Source organism: Neophocaena asiaeorientalis, unplaced genomic scaffold (genome assembly GCF_003031525.2).
Source record: "Neophocaena asiaeorientalis asiaeorientalis breed wild unplaced genomic scaffold, Neophocaena_asiaeorientalis_V1.1 scaffold363, whole genome shotgun sequence".
In the NCBI taxonomy this organism is placed as follows: domain Eukaryota; kingdom Metazoa; phylum Chordata; class Mammalia; order Artiodactyla; family Phocoenidae; genus Neophocaena; species Neophocaena asiaeorientalis.
The window spans coordinates 1,187,483-1,205,772 of NW_020172006.1; the positions used below are offsets into that span (position 1 = coordinate 1,187,483).

General features: G+C 44.0%; 1 protein-coding gene across 8 annotated transcripts in view; it reads right to left on the minus strand.

Annotated features, from left to right (window-relative positions):
* The window catches only part of GAB2 (GRB2 associated binding protein 2), a 64,262-nt gene that overhangs the window by 1,740 nt on the left and 44,232 nt on the right, over window positions 1-18,290 (minus strand). For all 8 annotated transcript variants that reach the window (XR_003003712.1, XM_024749521.1, XM_024749556.1 and 5 more), the window contains 5 exons: window positions 5,055-5,647; window positions 4,174-4,268; window positions 2,871-3,135; window positions 1,351-1,441; window positions 963-1,065 (listed from right to left, as the gene is read on the minus strand). Coding sequence is in view for 7 of the 8 variants with exons in the window: in XM_024749521.1 (XP_024605289.1) it covers window positions 963-1,065; window positions 1,351-1,441; window positions 2,871-3,135; window positions 4,174-4,268; window positions 5,055-5,647 (1,147 nt within the window). In the remaining variant the exon portion in view is untranslated. The remainder of the gene's footprint in view (window positions 1-962; window positions 1,066-1,350; window positions 1,442-2,870; window positions 3,136-4,173; window positions 4,269-5,054; window positions 5,648-18,290) is intronic.

Here is an 18,290-nt window from a genome sequence, read left to right on the forward strand (position 1 = left end):
ACCAACCTGTCTGGCACTTTCCTGAAGACACCTTCTAATGAGAAATGCAATAAATAGTCCTATGCTTTGTGTGTTTTTTGGCTGCTTTATTGATTGGTAGATTTGTCCTATTTATGCAGCAACTACCAGGTGCTGGGCGGCTACTCCCTTTGCACTGGGAATCTCAGGGGGCAGAACCCTGTGTTTATTCCCTCTGAGAGGGCCTTCACCACACCGAGTCATGCACACGTGTGCTTCCCCACCGCTGAGTGGGGTAACACACACTCAATAGACACTTACACTCCCACACCTCCTCATGGTCATGGGAACAACGGGATAAGGAAATGAAGAGATTTTTTAGTTTTGAAAGATTTTAACAGGACAGAACAAGGAAGTTAATTCTGAAGGCTGCTCTAGTTCTTCTCTACAGGCCCCTGATGACTATTCTGAAACACCAGCTAACCACTTGGCCTGCTAACTCTTCTGGGGCTCCCTCCTGCCCCAGCACAAGTGCAGACTTCCCAAGACAGCATTCGGGGTCCTTCGTGATCTGACTCCAGTCCAACCTCCCCGCCTGCCCTCTCCACCTTCACCCAGAGTTAATGACCATCATTCTCCGTGTTCCTGTCTGCACGGCCACTCCACCTCAGCGCCTCCCCTTTCCCTAGTCCGGTGTGATCGCCCATCCTGCGGGTGCAGCACCGCCTCTCCAGGGACACCGACCATGCCACCTGTGTTACAATCGTGAGAGAGGCAGGCCTTCTCTCTCTGCCCCTTAAGAGAGCAGCCTCCTTGAGGGCAGGGACCGCGTCTTCCTTGCCTCTGACGATGACCCCACAGTGCTCGACACGTATGTGCTCAAGACGGACTTGCAGCAGCAAACTAAATCACAAATAATGTGGGTGGCCTGAGGCCGGGGTGAATTAGTGAGCTGGGAAGTGGAGGAGTGAGAGGTGGGTTCCAGGGGACCCCAGAGGACTCACCATCGGGACGTAGTTCTCTTCGCTGTCTCCCGAGTCCGTGCTGGTGATGCTCTGTGTGGAGATGGGGCGGCAGTACTGGGTGGATCCCGGGTTGAAGGAGTGGCTGTGGGGAGAAGACAGGGAGTAAACCCCGGGGCACATCCAGCCTCCCGCCGGGCCCTGGCCCTCACACCCCCAGACAGACCTCTGCCCTCCATGATCAGACTAAGATTGGATACAGAGCGGGGACAATTTTTCTCCCTTCACAGAAGAAGAAAACCAAGCCCTGAGCTACCAACAGCCATCAGCAGCAGGACGCAGCCTTCCTGGCACATGGCCTAGTGACCCATTCCATTCACCAACCTGATGGCCCTGTTCCAAGTTCCCGTGTCCACAAATAGACACTTACATGGCCCTGGACCAAGACTTGGTGATGGGTGACTTGAAGGGGAGCTCATCGATGACGGTATTGTTTCTCAGGTCAAGTGGTGTTGGCTTCGCTGCAGCAGGAACAGAAAGTCATCAGCCAACGATGATAATGCCACACATACAGACACTCACACGTGACACACAAGCGCATTTATGAATCATTCCTATTCATCCCAGTTGTTCAGGGGGAGACTGAAGCTCTCAGCAAGGTTACACAACCTCTGCCCATGCTGACGGGCCCTGAAGCCATGTCTTCAGATTCCAAATTTTATATTCTTCGCACCGTACCTATGGTAATCATACTTTCGGAACCTAAAGTGGGGACATAGGGTGTGACAACAGACTGTTTTCCGTGGATTGGGGACTGCATATGAAGACGAGATGATATTTGAAACATCATAGAGAAGGCCACCATGACTGCCCCCTGCCCACCAGGACCGTGGAGCCTTCAGTGGAGGAAGGTGAACGTCACAAAGTCCTGAAGCCTTCAATCCAAATGCTGAGATCTGCATTCTCTGTTGGCCAGCCTGAAGGGGGCTTAGGTCTGTCCAGTGACTCTACTTCTCCCTTTGAATCCCTGCCACTGATCCAGGCCTGCAGAATGAGGTCGAGGCAGACCTGACACTTGCACTGCAGCACTTCTTCCTGGTCTAAATGCAGAGGGCACAGAGCTAACTTTACTGAACACCTGCCATGCAGTGGAGTCAGTGTCCTAGATGCTTTCCTTCTCACCAAACCTGGAAGGCAGGCATGACTATCCCCACTTCACAGATAAGAAAACGGAGGCTCAGAGAATTTACATGATCTACTCAAAGTCACACACCTAGGAAGTGCTGGGTAAGGATTCCAACCCACATCTACCTGGCTTGAAAGCTCAATCCTTTTGATTATAGCATAGTGTATCTTTTCATGGACTGCTCTGTCAGTTCTACCTTGCCCAGCCCCAGAGTTAATACAAATACCTCATCCTTGAATTACATCTCATACATTATGAAGCACTTTTAGATGTATTATCTATGTCCTTCAATGCCTCTGGGAGATACGTTTTACACTTCCCATTTCACAGATGAGAAATAAGGCACAGAGACACAGGATCATTTGTTTATAATCACATGTTAGCAGGTGGCAGGGCTGGCACCTGAATCCATCCTGTCTTTCTGATTCCTGCACTCTTTCTGCTCATCAAGGGTCCTCAAGAGCCAGTCCCTAGGGTGCCAGACCACTGGGATGAATTTGGTGTGTGTGTGTGTGTGTGTATGTGAGAGAGAGAGAGAGAGAGAGAGTGTGTGTGTGTGTGTGTGTGTGTGTGAGAGAGAGAGAGAGAGAGAGAGAGAGAGAGAGAGTGTGTGTGTGTGTGTGTGTGTGTGTGTTTGGGTTGGTTTAGGCCCCAGAGGCTGCCACTTCCTTGCAAGAAAAGTTTAGGATCCACCTGATCCCTAAATGAATGCAAACAGTCCCTGAACATTGTCCAGAGATGGAACGAGGAAACAGTGGACTTACCTTTCCGGTCAGGTTTGAGGTTGCGGTTGACAGGGGGTGGCTGGATCTCACTCACTCGGCTGGAGCCTCGGTGCATAGGAAGGGCTGAGGTGGGGTAGCCAAGCGGGTCAAGGTGATGGGGCCCCGGGCTCATGGGGATGTAGACACTCTGGGAACTATCACCTGCTCGCTCCAAAGCCAGCAGGGTGGAGGAGCCTGGATTCATAGGTACGTAGTTGTCTTCGGAATTGGTGCTATCTGATCGGCCTACAACTGTTTTCCCTGGCTAGGAGTGAAAAGAAATACTGCTGTTACTAGTGACAGGAAACAAGAAGGGGTGAGAATTTGTACACAAGGCAAGGAAAGACTGAGTTGGGTGTACTGTGCGGCTATAAGGCGGACCCTGGGAAGAACAACTAAGAAAGCAGAGGAGGAGACAGGAAGAAATGAGGTCTGTGGGTCTCTTCCAGCTTCCATGATCCCTTGGAGCTTACTTATAACTTGTGATAAATCTTTAGTAGAAAGTATCCACGAGGCGTTCTGAATGCCTGACCAAGCAGAGCTTTGGTTCAGGACCCTCCCTCTTCCTCAGGTCCGGACTCATCACCGGCAAGTCAGCACCTGCCACTGGCAGGGCAAGGAGCGTAAGGGAAGCCTTGGCCCTGGCACGTGAGGTCTGGGGCAGGTGTGCTTCCCCAACCCAGCTTTCAGTGTGACTGCCGGGCTGCAGTCAGAGCTGCCACGGGGCTGTACAATGCAGCTACCCTGGCCACAGCCTTCCTTTAACTCCTGCCTTGTCTTTCCAGACACACAACTAAGCTGCTTTTGCTTCAGTTACCTGATTTCACAGTCCTTCCGGTGGGCCTGGAGCCAGGCCCTAGTCAGCTTAGCTGGGCCCGACACCTCGGAGAACTGTCATCAGCCCCCTCCTCAGGGCAGCCTGGGACCCTGCACGCGAACCATAATTCTGCCACTGAGCCCGACTCTGAGCACCACCCCTGCCTGGTGAGACCTCACGGCACGGATGCTGCCTTAGAGCCGCCATCCCAGCGCCTGGGTCCTCTGCATCCTGGACCCTTCCTGCTTGCCCACAGTGATGAGCCTTACCGGCTAGTGCACCTAAGTACACACACTTCTTCCAGATCAGGATACCTGCCTATTACTTTCCAAAAACTCAACCCAGGGTTCTGAACTGAGACAAGAATCCAGGCAGGCTCCTAAGAGGGAGATGCCATCATGCTTTGGGGCTGTGTTTTTAGTTCCATGCGTGTGACCTTTAATCCACCTGAGCTGACTTAAGGACCCCTGGCTAAACCCCACTCACCAGAAAAGCGCTGACTGCATCACTCACGGACTCGGTGGACCGGCCCGCATTGTCTCCACCACGCTGGGGGTAGTCGTAGGACTCGCAGGAAGAAGCTACGACAGAGGAAGGAAGATCCATGTGCACTCACTGGAGTCAATCCCTGTGTTGACACTTCCCCACACCCTCACCAGTGTGGCTCAGAGTCTTACTGATACTCCGAAGATACTGCTCTCAACCCCTAATGATAAGGGATTGCTTCTATCATATCACTCCTCAGCTCACAAATTCCTCCCAGGCTTCTGGATGTAGCTCCAGTGTTGGCAGATGCCAAATGAAAGGAATTAATATTATTCTACTTTTTCATCAAACAGAGGAGGTTATATGCAGAGTTGGAATACTCTCAGTGGGAAATCGGCAACAGAATTTAATACTTCAGACAGACGTTCGGACTTTAACCAGAGATTCAAATGTGGCTTAGAAAATATTTTGTAGATTTGATTTTCAAAGTCTGTTGGTCCACATAGGTTTGGACTAAGCTTCTAAATTTATTTTTGAAATCTTTGGTTTGATTTATAAATGAATAAAAGACTGTGATTTGGACCTCTAAACCCATAATATGTTGTACTGTGGTTAACCAAGAATGTTCTACCTCCTTAGTAGAACAGTAACTTCTCTCAGGCAGGGTCTGCTAAACTCTTGCCATTGTGGTGTCTACTAATAGCCTCCAGTGCTGGAGGGCAAACTAGGAAAGGTCTGGGTAGAAGATGCCTAAACCTGTATCCCAGGTCCCCTGGGCGGGACTTAAGTCTCCTTGGCGCGGATGACCAAGAACCGGCACGCTACGGAGAACCCCTGTGCTGCCTCCCTTGCCCCCGGCCTCAGCAAGGGCTCACACTGACCTCGGTGAAGTCGGCTGTTATCCATGGCTGGGAGGGTATTGCGCCTGGGGATGGTTGCAGCGGCAGAGGCCGATCTGCTGCTGTCACCGACTGGAGGCCTCTGCCGAGGGCTGCCCCATCGAGGTGTTTCTGCCTGACTTGGCTTGGGGGGCCGGGGTGGGGGGGCTACGGCCGAGTCCCCAGGAGTGGCGACTGCCATGGTGTTGTGGTTCTTGTCCAGTGTGAATGTCCTAGGGATCTGGTAGGCTGAGAGTGGGGTGGCCGGAACATCCATATTATCCACCAGGAGGTCCCCAAACTCACGGCACAGGGTGTTGCTGGGCATCTTGAAGGTGTACACATCCTCGTTATCCGTCTCAGAGCCTGTGAGGCTGCCCTTGGTGTGGCCATGGGAGGCCAGGCTCCGGGGGAGGTCGTAGGTACTGTCTCTGAATTCTGTATTGTGCCTGCTTGGCTTGGGGAGGCTGTAGAAGCCATGGACTTGACCACTGACCCCGTTGACACAGTGTCCGTTGCCCTGGGCAAGTTTTTGCACGGCCGTGTCGCTCCTCATGAGAAACGAGGCCCTGGTGCCCTGAGAGAAGCTGGCGCTCCTAAGAGACAGAAAGAAGGGGGTGCAGGGGTTAGAGGAGGCCAGGGCTGCCCACCAGAGAGGCAAGCGGGCCTGTTCAAACCCTGTGCAGCTAGGTGGTGTGGAACACACAGGCTGAGGAGGCTGGCAGGCCTGAGGGTTATCTGGGCAAGGCACGTTTTTCTCTCTGAGCTTTAGTAAATGCGACTGCAAAAATGGTGATTAAAATCATGCTTTAAGGTTGCTTAGAAATTGGACTCTAGCGTATCTAGTAAGTATATGTTCAGTGTTAGCCTTTATCCCTTCCCCTACTCCCAAATGGCTGTGATTAGCAGAGGTTGGTCTTACCTCCCCAAATATATATCAACAAGCTAGTTATACCACACACTTTTTTACTGTTTTAAGTGCCACAAAATATATGCATTCGTATACAAAGGCTGTGAGATAGCGGAAAGAACCCTTACGTTGGTATCAGAAAATAGCAAGTCATTTTATCTGAGTCTCAGTTCTCCCACTGTAAAACAAGTCAGCTAATGTATTGTTCTAAGTTATACAGAACTATTCAAATGTAAGCCATAGATTTATTTTCTATCATATATTATGGTTCATTGAGAGGCATTTAGAGGGGAAAATATCTCTTTCCAGAAGACTAAAATTCTACAGGAAAAATGTTTTCCTGTTTGGGAACTATATTCAGGACAGAAAAGGTTTTGATTATTACTTTTTAAAAATTCATGTTTTGGGGAAATAAGATTTAAAAAGTAAAACGATCTTGGGGGGGGGTGGCGGGCGGCGAAGGGATTTGTGCAGGTTCCATTTCCACCACTGATATGCTCTGTGGGCTTCACCAAGCCTCCTTCCCCAAGGCAGGACCTGGTGTGTCTCAATAGCTCTTAAGGGTCCATCTGGTTCTGAAACTCCACAACCCTTTGGGTGTATTAGCCGGGTTTCCAAACTGGATTCTGTGTTCTGCGTAGGTGCCTTAGGAAATTAGAAGGTGATGTTCTGAGCAAGTAGAGATTCAGGTCTGCTTTTCTCTTACAGTATGATTCTTCACAGGATTCCATTTGGGGGAAATAAAGGAATCACTATTCTAGAACTATCATTTAGTGGTGATTCTCAGCTTTTTGGAGGCTATATGCCTCTTTAAGAATCTGATAAAAAGCTCTTGGCACTTCTCACCAGAATAAGGCAAGTCTCACATACATACAAATTTGCATGCTATCTCTAAGGGGGGTGGGCAGCTCTTAAGCCACCGAGGCCAATCCATGGAACTTGGGTCTTATACAAACTCTCTCAGCTCATGGGGAGCTTGTTATTTGTGGATGTGGCCACCAGATGGTGATAGAAAACAAGGCCCATCGGCTTAGAAAGAGGAAGGGAAACAGGTGTCTAAGCAGCCAGGCTCTCTCTTGTGTAAACTTGCATCCTTGATGGCTAGGACTTCCGTTTCAGTCCCCAAACCTTCCGCGGCCCTCCTCTCTGGTCCTCCGTATTCTCCCTCCCTTGCTATTTCATTCCACACGCATAACCAAGGCGACAGGCATGGCCTAGATCATTGAACATCTAGCCTTTAGATAAGGAAGTGCCTGAAGCAGAGGACCAGGGAGCCAATGGTAGACATAAGGTGCTCACATTGTTCACATCTGTCCGTTTGTCTCTGGTGCCTTTCATTTTGTCTTTTGGAATTTCCAATGCTGGTGGATGCCCTATCTGGATTTGTTCATTTAAAAAACATTTACGGATGTCCTACTTTCCACCTGGGCCAGGCACAGTGGATACAGAGAAGCCTCCTGCCCTGGGGGAGGGGGCACAGTGGTAGAGGAGTTGACATGCATGCAAATCTTTTTTTTTTTTTAATAAATTTATTTATTTATTTTTGGCTGCATCGGGTCTTCGTTGCTGCGCGCGGGCTTTTCTCTAGTTGTGGTGAGTGGGGGCTACTCTTTGTTGCGGTGCGTGGGCTTCTCATTGCGGTGGCTTCTCTTGTTGCGGAGCACGGGCTCTAGGCACGCAGTCTGCAGTAGTTGTGGCTCGCGGGCTCTTGAGCGCGGGCTCTAGAGCACAAGTTCAGTAGTTGTGGCGCACGGGCTTAGTTGCTCCGCGGCATGTGGGCTCTTCCCGGACCAGGGATCGAACCCATGTCCCCTGCATTGGCAGGCAGATCCTTAACCATTGCGCCACCAGGGAAGTCCCTTTGCCTGCAAATCTTACAATCAAGCCAGTGAGTAAGCAGCTGCTGACAGATTTATACCAACCCTCCCTGGTGGTGGTGGTACAGAATGTCAGGGGAGGCCTCTCCGAAGATGTCACCTCTAACTGACTCTGGCAACTGGCCTGGCACAAGGCAAGAGAAGGGAAATGGTGTTCCAGTTAGAGGGACACAGAAGTAGAACACAATCTGGCAAGTTCGAGGAACCGCAAGCTGCTCAGGCTGGAGCAAGTGCCTTAGGAGGCGGGGCTGAGAGATGACCGTGGAGGGGCCAGGCCTAGGCTGATGAGAATGGGAGTCCTTGAAGGATTTTAAGGTGGTGCAGGGGTGGGGAGAGCATTGCAGGTATACTGCAGTCACCTTAAACATATGCAAGAGTGAACTCATCATCTTCCTCCTGACTCTGCAGTTTGGGAAAGGCACCAGCCACTCAAGCCGAAACCTAGAGTTACCTTATGATTTCTCACTCAATAATCACACCAGGTCCTATTGAATCCACCCCAGTTCAGGTCCTCCTGATTTTCTCCTGCAATAACGAAAGGGGTAATAACTCGTCTCCTGACCATCAGCCTAGGACCTCTCTGATCCTCTTTATCCCTCTTTAACCATTTTCAAAACTGCCTCAATGCCTTTAGGACCGAGTCATATTCCAACACCAACTCACCTCTCCAATCTCTCCTCCCCAGTTCCCCTTCCCACTCTAGGGTCCACTCAGTCAGCTGCCCAGGTGTTCCCGTATGCCCCAGGCAGTCAGGCCCCCGTGCCTTGTGCTGTTTGCTCTGTCTGGAAGGCCTCTTACTCCAGTCTGGCGAGCTCATACTCAGCTCAAATGGCACATCTTCTGAAGCTGTTTCTTACATCCTCTACCTCCCAGTGCAAGCAATCACTTGCTCAACTCTGTTCCTGGAGCAGGCAGCAACTGTTATCTGTGTTACGCACCATTGTTACTTATCTCCTCCATCAGACTGTGATTTCCTCGAGGAAAGAAGAAACTGTGTCTTATTCATTTCTCTCATCTGCACCGGGATCAGTGCTTGTCACATAGTAAACAGTGAATAAATGTTTCTTGAATAAACAAGCAAATGAATGTATAAAGAAAGAAAGAAAAGCGTTGGTGCTGCTGTGCCCTTTCCTGAGCTTGGCCTGAACCCCTCTGGAGCAGCAGATTGAAACCCTTCCTCTTCAGAACACACGAGCTCATGTCCCAACCTCCCGCTGTCGTGGCATCTCCTCTCCAGTCACAGAACTACTCGCTCATCCCTAAACACACTCCCTGAGCTCCAGCCCTGGGCTTGCATAATTTACCTTTCTCTGGAATGTTTCCCTGATGCACCAAAATCTTACACAAAGCGCCAAAGAAGCCTTTTTGCTCCACGATGGTGTTTTCGGTCCTCTAAGTCTCCTTGTCACTTTACTCACCACTCCTCCTTTGCTCCCACAGCACTCTGCTTCCATCACAGCACTCATCTTGTGTGAAATCTATTTGGGTCTGTGTCTTTCCACTCCTACCTGACCCTGTGCTTCTAGAAGGCAGGGCACCATATCCTGTCCCCTGGCATAGTTCCTGGCATGTGGTAGATGATACCGATGCATGCTGAGGGGGACTGACCATTACCTCAAGAGTCAGGTGAAAGGAGTTGAACAAGGGGAACAAACTTGCCCAAAGGTATACACTTGGACGGTAGCAGAACTGGTTCCAGCACCCAGGTCCCTGGACTCCCTGCCCAAAACCCACACGGCTACAGTGCGCTCCCTTTGGACAAGAATCAAGAGGGGGAATTCTGAGCACTTAGAAGTCCTGCAGCCTTTACTGCTTTCACGTAGGCCTTTACTGAGGCCTGTGCCACCATGATGTGCTGAGTTGCTTTCTGGGACAGATACCTGGGAGCAGTGGATTTGGAGAAAGGTTTCTCTTCCAGGGCTCTGGGCTGACGGAGGCCTCATAAAATGAGCACAGTACTGTACCAGGCACATCACATGTGACGTAGCTTTTAATCCTCCTGACAGTTCTGAGAGACAGGTATTACCCTCACACATCCAGTGAGGAGAAACGATAAATGGCAGACATGGTGCCAGAAGATACTCGAACACAAGTGTATAGGGGAGCTCCCTGGGGGCAGAGAGAAGTTTGGGAGAAAATGCTCCCCCAAGCCCAGCAGCTTTTCCTTTCCATTCCTGGCTCCCAGCTGCTCCCAGAGCCCCAGGTGGATGGGGCTATCACACCACCACTTGTACATGCATTGGTTTTAATATCAACCCAAACCTCTCTCTTGGCTGTTAGGAATGCTTTCCTAGTTTTTCCCAGCCACTTTATTTTGCACTTGTTCTTTTGTACATTTTCTCATGTTATGGTAACATACTACACCACAATTTCACTCCTTCCACTCTACAAGATGCCAAGTACCTTATAACAATAAAGGGCCAACTTAATTTTTTTTCTGCTATTTTTTAAAATTGGAGTATAATTGAACGCTTGTAAGTAAATTAGCCACCATTTAGCGTTCTGTACCTGTCACTGGCAATCCTAAGAGGTCATTTGGACCATCCTTCTGTATCTGACTCATTCCAAATGGATCCTTCCTGTGAGGGAAGAAAACTCAGAAAATTCTGTCCCACAATCTCTAAGAGGTGAGGTGATCTTTGTATCTCAAACTCTTCTGGCTGCAATATTGAGCCTGCCTTCTCTCTGTGGTTACAGAGAGAAGCTGTATATGTGAAATTAAATGAAGGTAAAAGCTGTATATTCTGCCTTTGGTCAATCAAAGCCACTGGGAGAATGAGCCTTAGAAATGATTAATCACAGGTAAGTTCTCCATGGACATTTCTGATTTTACTTTTTACCCCCTATCTTTCTGTAGAATAGTGCTTGCTGCAGGGTCAGTGATGCTTTCATTCTGGAATTTCGTTACTTGAAATTTCACTTTCCTCAACCCTCACCAGAATTATGGCTTTCCAGGGCATTTGACCCACCACACACCACAACGCATCACATGTTACAGGTTTAACAGCCTCCTTGAAATAAGAAGACAGAGATTGGCTAGAATCTAGCTAGAGGGCAAAAATAAATCTAGTGAAACTACTTTGTTTTCAAAAACAAAAAAGATTCTGCTTGTCTTGACAGTGTCATTCAAAACTCCTTCCATTGGCAATAGTTACTATTCTGAATTATTAGTTATTTTAGCTCAGTGGAAGAGCTGGAGTTTGAGGACTAAAGTCATTTTAACCAGAATACATACTATCTGGTACTTGAAGAAATAATAGTGGCTAGTAGTACAGTAAGAGTAATAATAAAAAAGTCATGGTTTTATCTCTAAGATGTTTCATTTGTTGTAACTGTATCAGGATCCCTCATGAATGTAGAAGGGGATAGACAGAAGGCTGGTATTATTGGCCTCAGTAAATACTATTTCACTACAATCATCAGGCATATTTATGTCTATGCTAGGCAGAGATGAATGAGATGGTTCTCTCTCAAAGTCCCTACTCAAAAGTAACCCTGTAAGATTATTTTGGAGATCAAATGAGGTAACTAATATAAAAGTGTTTTGTAAACTGTAAAGCATTATTCCTTTTTCCAGAGTACCTAGTGTGTAATGTGAATGTCAGAAGCAGTGCATGGATAAAGCCCATCCACATACTTTGCCAGCACTTGGTGTTGCTAGTCTTGTTTTTGCCATTCCAGGGGAGACGAACCAAAACCTCACTGAGGTTTTAATTTGCATTTCCCTGATGTTTCAGCATCTTTTCATGAGCTTATTGGTCATTCTTATATCTATTTTTTTTGTGAAGTGTCTGTTCAAATCTTTTGCCCATTTAAAACAAAAATTGGTTGCGTGTCTTCTTACTGACTTGTAATAGCTCTTTATATATTCTACAAATAACTCCTTTGCCAGATATGTGTTTTGAATATTTTCTCACATTTGGCGACTTGCCATTTTGTTTTCTTAATGGGATCTTTTGAAGAGCAAGTTTTAACTTTGATAAAAACTACTTTATCATTTTTTTCTTTTATGATTCCTGCTTTTTAAATCCTATATAAAAATCTTTGTTTACCCCAAGATCACAGAGATGTTTTCTTCTATAAGTTTCACAGTGTTAGACTTTACATTTAGGTCTCTGATACTTTTGAGTTAACTTTTGAGTAGCGTGATATGAAGTACAGGTTTTTAAAAAAATCCCTATATGTTTTGTTTATGGTTCCCTTTGCTGTGCAAAAGCTTTTGAGTTTAATTAGGTCCCATTTGTTTTTTATTTTTATTTCCATTACTCTGGGAGATGGATAGAAAAAGACATTGCATGCACCCCAATGTTCATTGCAGCACCGTTTACAACAGCCAAGATGTTGAAGTAACCTAAATGTCCATTGACAGATGAATGGATAAAGAAGATGTGGTACATATACACAATGGAATATTACTCAGCCATTAAAAAGAATGAAATAATGCTGTTTGCAGTAACATGGATGGACCTAGAGATTGTCATACTGAGTGAAGTAACTCAGACAGAGAAAGAAAAGTATCATATGATATTGCTTATATGTGTAATCTAAAAAAAAATGATACAAATGAACTTATTTATGAAACAGAAACAGACTCACAGGCTTAGAGAATGAATTTATGGTCACTGGTGGGGAAGGGTTGGGGGAAAGACAGACTGGGAGTTTGGGACTGACATGTACACACTCTATATTTAAAATAACCAACCAGGACCTACTGTATAACACAGGGAAACTCTGATCAATATTCTGTAATAACCTAAAATGGGAAAATAACTTGACAAAGAATAAATACATGTATATGTATAACAGAATCACTTTGCTGTACACCTGAAACTAACACAACATTGTTAATCAATTATACTCCAATATAAAATAAAAATTAAAAAAATTCTTATATGGATATCCTCTTGTTGAAAAGACTTTCATTTCCCTATTGGCACCTTTGTCAAAATCATACATATCTTTTTTCATTCTACCCCCTAGATTCACTAATCTGTTCTAGTGATTTGTATGTTTACCCTTTCATCAATACAACACTGTCTTGTCTAACCGTAGTTTGACGGAAAGTCTTGAAATCAGGTAGTATAAGCCCTCTAACTTTTTTTTTTTAGATCTCTTTGGCTATTCACATTTTTTTTAAACATCTTTATTGGAGTATAATTGCTTTACAATGGTGTGTTAGTTTCTGCTTTATAACAAAGTGAATCAGCTATACATACACATACATCCCCATATCTCCTCCCTCTTGCGTCTCCCTTCAACCCTCCCTATCTTCCCCTCTAGGTGGTCACAAAGCACCCAGCTGATCTCCCTGTGCTATGTGGCTGCTTCTCACTAGCTATATATTTTACATTTGGTAGTGTATATATGTCCATGCCACTCTCTCTGGCTATTCACATTTTAGCATATTTTGCATTTTCACGTAAATTTTAGAATTGACTTATCAATTTGTATGAAAAAGCTAGTTGGGATTTCTATTTGGATTGCATTGAATCTACAGATTAATTTGGGAAGAATTGCCATTTTAATAATATTGGGTCTTCCAATTCATAACTGTAGTATATTATGACTCTCCATATTTAGGTCTTTAATTTCCCTCAGCAATGTTAGATAGTGATTTCAGTGAAGAGATCTTGCATGTCTTTTGTTAAATTTATTACTAACTAGTCCATTTTGGGGGCATCACTATATAGAGAATTTTTTAAAGTTCATTTTCCCAATTTTTCGAGGCTAGTATGTAAAAATTAAGTTTTGTATAATAATCTTTTATCCTGTGACCTTGCTAAATTCCCTTATTAATTCTAGTATTTTCTATATTCAGGATTTTTTATATAAACAATCATGTTACCTGCAAATAGAGACAGTGTTACATCTTCCTTTCTGATATTTGTGCCTTTTATATTTTTCTTGTTCCCTTATTGAACTGGCTAGGATTTCTAGTACACTAGTGAATAGAAGTGGTGAGAGCAGGTATTCTCTCCTTGTCTCCAATATTAGGGGAATATGTTTACTACCTCTCCATTAGGTATGATATTAGCTGTAGGTTATCCTTTGAAGTCTGTTATTAGTTTGAGAAAGTTCTCCTCTGTTCACAGTTTGCTAAGAAATATTTTTTGTGAAGAGGTATTAAGTTTTGTCAAATACTTTCTTAGCATCTGTTGAGGTGACGATTATATGATTTTTTTCCTTTATTTATCTTAATGTGATGAATTATATCGGTTGGTTTTTGAATGTCAAACCAACCTTGTATTCCCGGGATGAACATTACTTTGTCATGGTGTCTTATCCCTAATGATGTATACAAACATATATATTCCCTAATATATATTATCCCTAAAATACACACACACATTTTAAATATATATATATATTTTGTTGTTGTTGTTGGATTTGTTTTCTAATACTTTTTTTTTTTTTTTTTTTCAAAAAAAAATTTTTTTAATATTTTTTTTTTTTTTTTTTTTACGTGGGCCTCTCACTGTTGTGGCCTCTCCCGTTGTGGAGCACAGGCCCTGGACGTGCAGGCTCAGCGGCCATAGCTCACGGGCCCAGCAGCTCCGCGGCATGTGGGATCTTCCCGGACCAGGGCATGAACCCGTGTCCCCTGCATCGGCAGGTGGACTCTCAACAACTGCGCCACGAGGGAAGCCCTCTAATACTTTTTTGTAGAAAAAAAGAATTTCTGTATCTATCATCACAGGGAATAATGCTTTGTAATTCTCTTTCTCATAATCTTTGTCTGGTTTTGGTAGTAGAGTTATGTTGGTTATATAAAAATGAGTTGCAAAAGGATTCCTTCCTCTTATGTTTCCTAAAAAGAATTTGGGTAATATTTGTACTATTTTGTTTGAATATTTGACAGAATTAACCAGTAAACCACCTAGCTCTCTAGGTATTTACCCAAGAGATATGAAACAAATGTCCATACAAGATTTGTTAGTGACTGTTTATGTACAAATGCATCTTAATTTGTAATAGCCGAAACTGGAAATGGCCCAACTGCCCATCAACATGTGACTGGATACGTAAGTTGTGATAGAAAGATACACTGAATTACTCCTCAGCAATAAACAGGAAAAACTAATGATGCATGCAACATGAATGAATGCCAAAAGCATTATGCTGACTGAAAGAGTCAGAAAAAATAGTGATACTCTATGATTCCATTCAAGTTAATTCCAAAAAATGAAAACTAATGTAGTGACAGAAAGACTGTCAGTCGTTTCTGAGGAATATGGTACAAGGAAGGACACATTACAAAGGGGCATGAGGACATTTTATATATATGGCATTGACTGTACTTCTATTACCCTTCAAAAATTATTTTTAAAAAAGCGGGGGGAATCCTAGAATTGAAAAATGAATTAAAAAAACTATCCAGGGCTTCCCTGGTGCCGCAGTGGTTGAGAGTCCGCCTGCCGATGCAGGGGACTTGGGTTCGTGCCCTGGTCTGGGAAGATCCCACATGCCGTGGAGCGGCTGGGCCCGTGAGCCATGGCCGCTGAGCCTGTGCATCCTGAGCCTGTGATCCACAACAGGAGAGGCCACAACAGTGAGAGGCCCACGTACCGCAAAAAACAAAACAAAACAAAACAAAACAAAACTATCCAAACTGAGCACAGAAAGGAAAAAGGATAGGAAAAAAAAAAAGAATAGTATCGGTGACATGTAGGTAAGGTTCAAGTGGTCTAGCATATGAGTAACTGAAGTTTCACATGAGCCTCAAAGGAAAGGAGAGACAAAATGGGGCAGAAGCAATACAGGTAGAAATTTTGCTGGACTGAATCAAAAATATCAACACACAGAATTAGACAGGCAAGTGAACCCCAAACATAGTAAGTATAAAGAAAAACACACATTAGGAATATCACATTCAAACTGCTGAAAAAAGATAAAGAAAAAAACTTAAATCAGTCAGAGGCCCAAATAGCCAAAACAATCTTAAAAAAGAAGAACAAAGTTAAAGGTCTCACACTTCCTGATTTCAAAACTTATTACAAACCTCCAGTAACTAAAGCAGTGTGGTACTGGCATAAAGATGGACATATAGACAAAGGGAACAGAATACAGAGTCCAGAAATAAACCCTCAATGATTTTCAATAAAGATGCTAAGACCATGGGAAAGATCTTTTCCACAGCAAAGTACAGTCTTTTCAACAAACAGTTTTGGGAAAATTAGATATACACATGCAGAAAAATGAAGTTGGATCTTTACCATATTCTGTATGCAAAACTTAATGCAAAATGGATCAAAGACCTAAATGTAAGAGCTAAAACAATAAAACTCTTAGAAGACAACAGGGGAAAATCTTCTTGAAATTGGATTTGGCCATGATTTCTTATGTATGAAATAAAAAACACAGGTGACCCCACATGCCGCGGAGCGGCTGGGAGCGTGAGCCATGGCCGCTGAGCCTGCGCGTCTGGAGCCTGTGCTCCGCAACGGGAGAGGCCACAACAGTGAGAGGCCCGCGTACCGCAAAAAAAACCCCACAGGTGACCAAAGTAAAAAGAGATAAAGTGGATTACATCAAAATTAAAACCATTTCTGTGCATCAAAGGACACAATCAACAGAGTGAAAAGGCAGTCTTTAGAATGGGGGAAATATTTGCAAATCATGTATCTCATAGGGGTTAATGTCCACAACATATAAAGAACTTTTACAACTCAACAATAACAAAAGACTCTGATAATAAACGGGCAAAGGACCTGAGTAGACATTTCTCCAAAAATGATATACCAATTGGCAACAAATACCTGAAAAGATGCTGACTATCACTGATCATTAGGGAAATGCAAATGAAAACTACAATGAGATGCTACCTCACACCCATTTAGGATGGCTACTATCAAGAGACCAGAAAATAACAAGTGTTGGCAAGAAGGTGGAGAAACTAGAACCCTTGTGCACTGTTGTAAAATGGTGTAACCACTATGGAAAACAGTATGGCAATTCCTCAAAAAGCGACAATAGAATTACCGTATGACCCAGCAATTCTACTTCTGGGTATATACCTCAAATAACTGAAAGCAGAGTCCTGAAGAGTATTTATAAACCCATGTTCACAGCAGCGTTATTCACAATAGTCAAAAGGTGGAAGTAACCCAAGGGTCTAACAATGGATGAACAGATAAACAAAATGTGGAATATACATGTAATGAAATATTTATTCAGCCTTAAAAGGGAAGAAAATCCTGACACATGCCACAATGCAGATGAACCTTGAGGACTGCACAAAAAGACAACTACTGTATGATTCCACTTAAATGAGTTACCTAGAGAAGTCAAATTCATACAGATAAGTAGAATGGAGGTTATCAGGGGCTAGGGGGAAGGTGAAATGGGGAGTTGTTTAAGAGTGGAGAGTTTAAATTTTGAGAGTTGAAAAGAGTTCTAGAGATTGGTTGCATAACAATGTGAAAGTACTTAATACTACTGAACTGTACACTTAAAAATGGTTAAGATGGTACATTTTATATTATGTGTATTTTACCACAATTTTTTTTAAAAGAAGAGAAAAAAAAGATACATTACATACAGGAGAATAAGAATAAAAAGAACAGCTGACCTGTCATCGGAAACAACGAAGGTCAGAAGACTATAGAATGGCATCCTTTAGAATGCTGAAATAAAACCATCATTCCAGAATTTTATACCCAGCAAAAATATCTCTAAAAAATAAAGGTGAAATAAAGGTATTTCCACATAAATGAAAGCTGGGAAAATCTGTTACCAGGGACTCACATGGCCAAAAATGGTAAAGGAAGCTCTTCCTTTACCAGAAGAGCGCTTCTTTTACCAGAAATAAAAACAGATAAAAACCCCACTAGATAATGTTTAATATTTGCTTTCAGCACTCATACGCATTTTAAACTTAGGAGGGAAAAAATAGTATTTTATAATTATGCAGATATTTACTATTTCTGCTGCTCTTTCTTCGTTCCTGATCTTAGTTTCCTTCTTCTGGTACTTCTTTGCTTTAGCCTTATTATTTCTTTAAGTCAGATCTCTTGGAAATTCTCTTATTTACCTTTCATCTGAGAGTGTCTTAATTTTGTTTTCATTCCTGAAGGAATACTTTTGCAGAATATAGACTTCTGGGTTGATATGAGTTTCTTTTTCTTTCCATTAATTTCAAGTGTGTTTTCCTTTATCATATGGAATACCGTTATAAAATGGGCTTTTAAACCTCTGTGTAGTAGTTTCAACATTAGTTATATTGGGGTTGGCATCTGTGCTCTCCCTTGAGAATTAGTTTGCTGGCTCCCTGTAGGCTGAGAAATTTCAGATTATATTCTGAATGTTGTGTAGACTCTGGGTTCTTTTATCATCCTCTGCAGAATGTTGATTTGGTTTTTTCAGGCAATCAATATGGTCAGGTTCAACCTGTAACTTCTGTTTCTCCTCTGTGTGTGGTAGTGAAAATCTCAGTTTAGTTCACAAAGCTCTGGT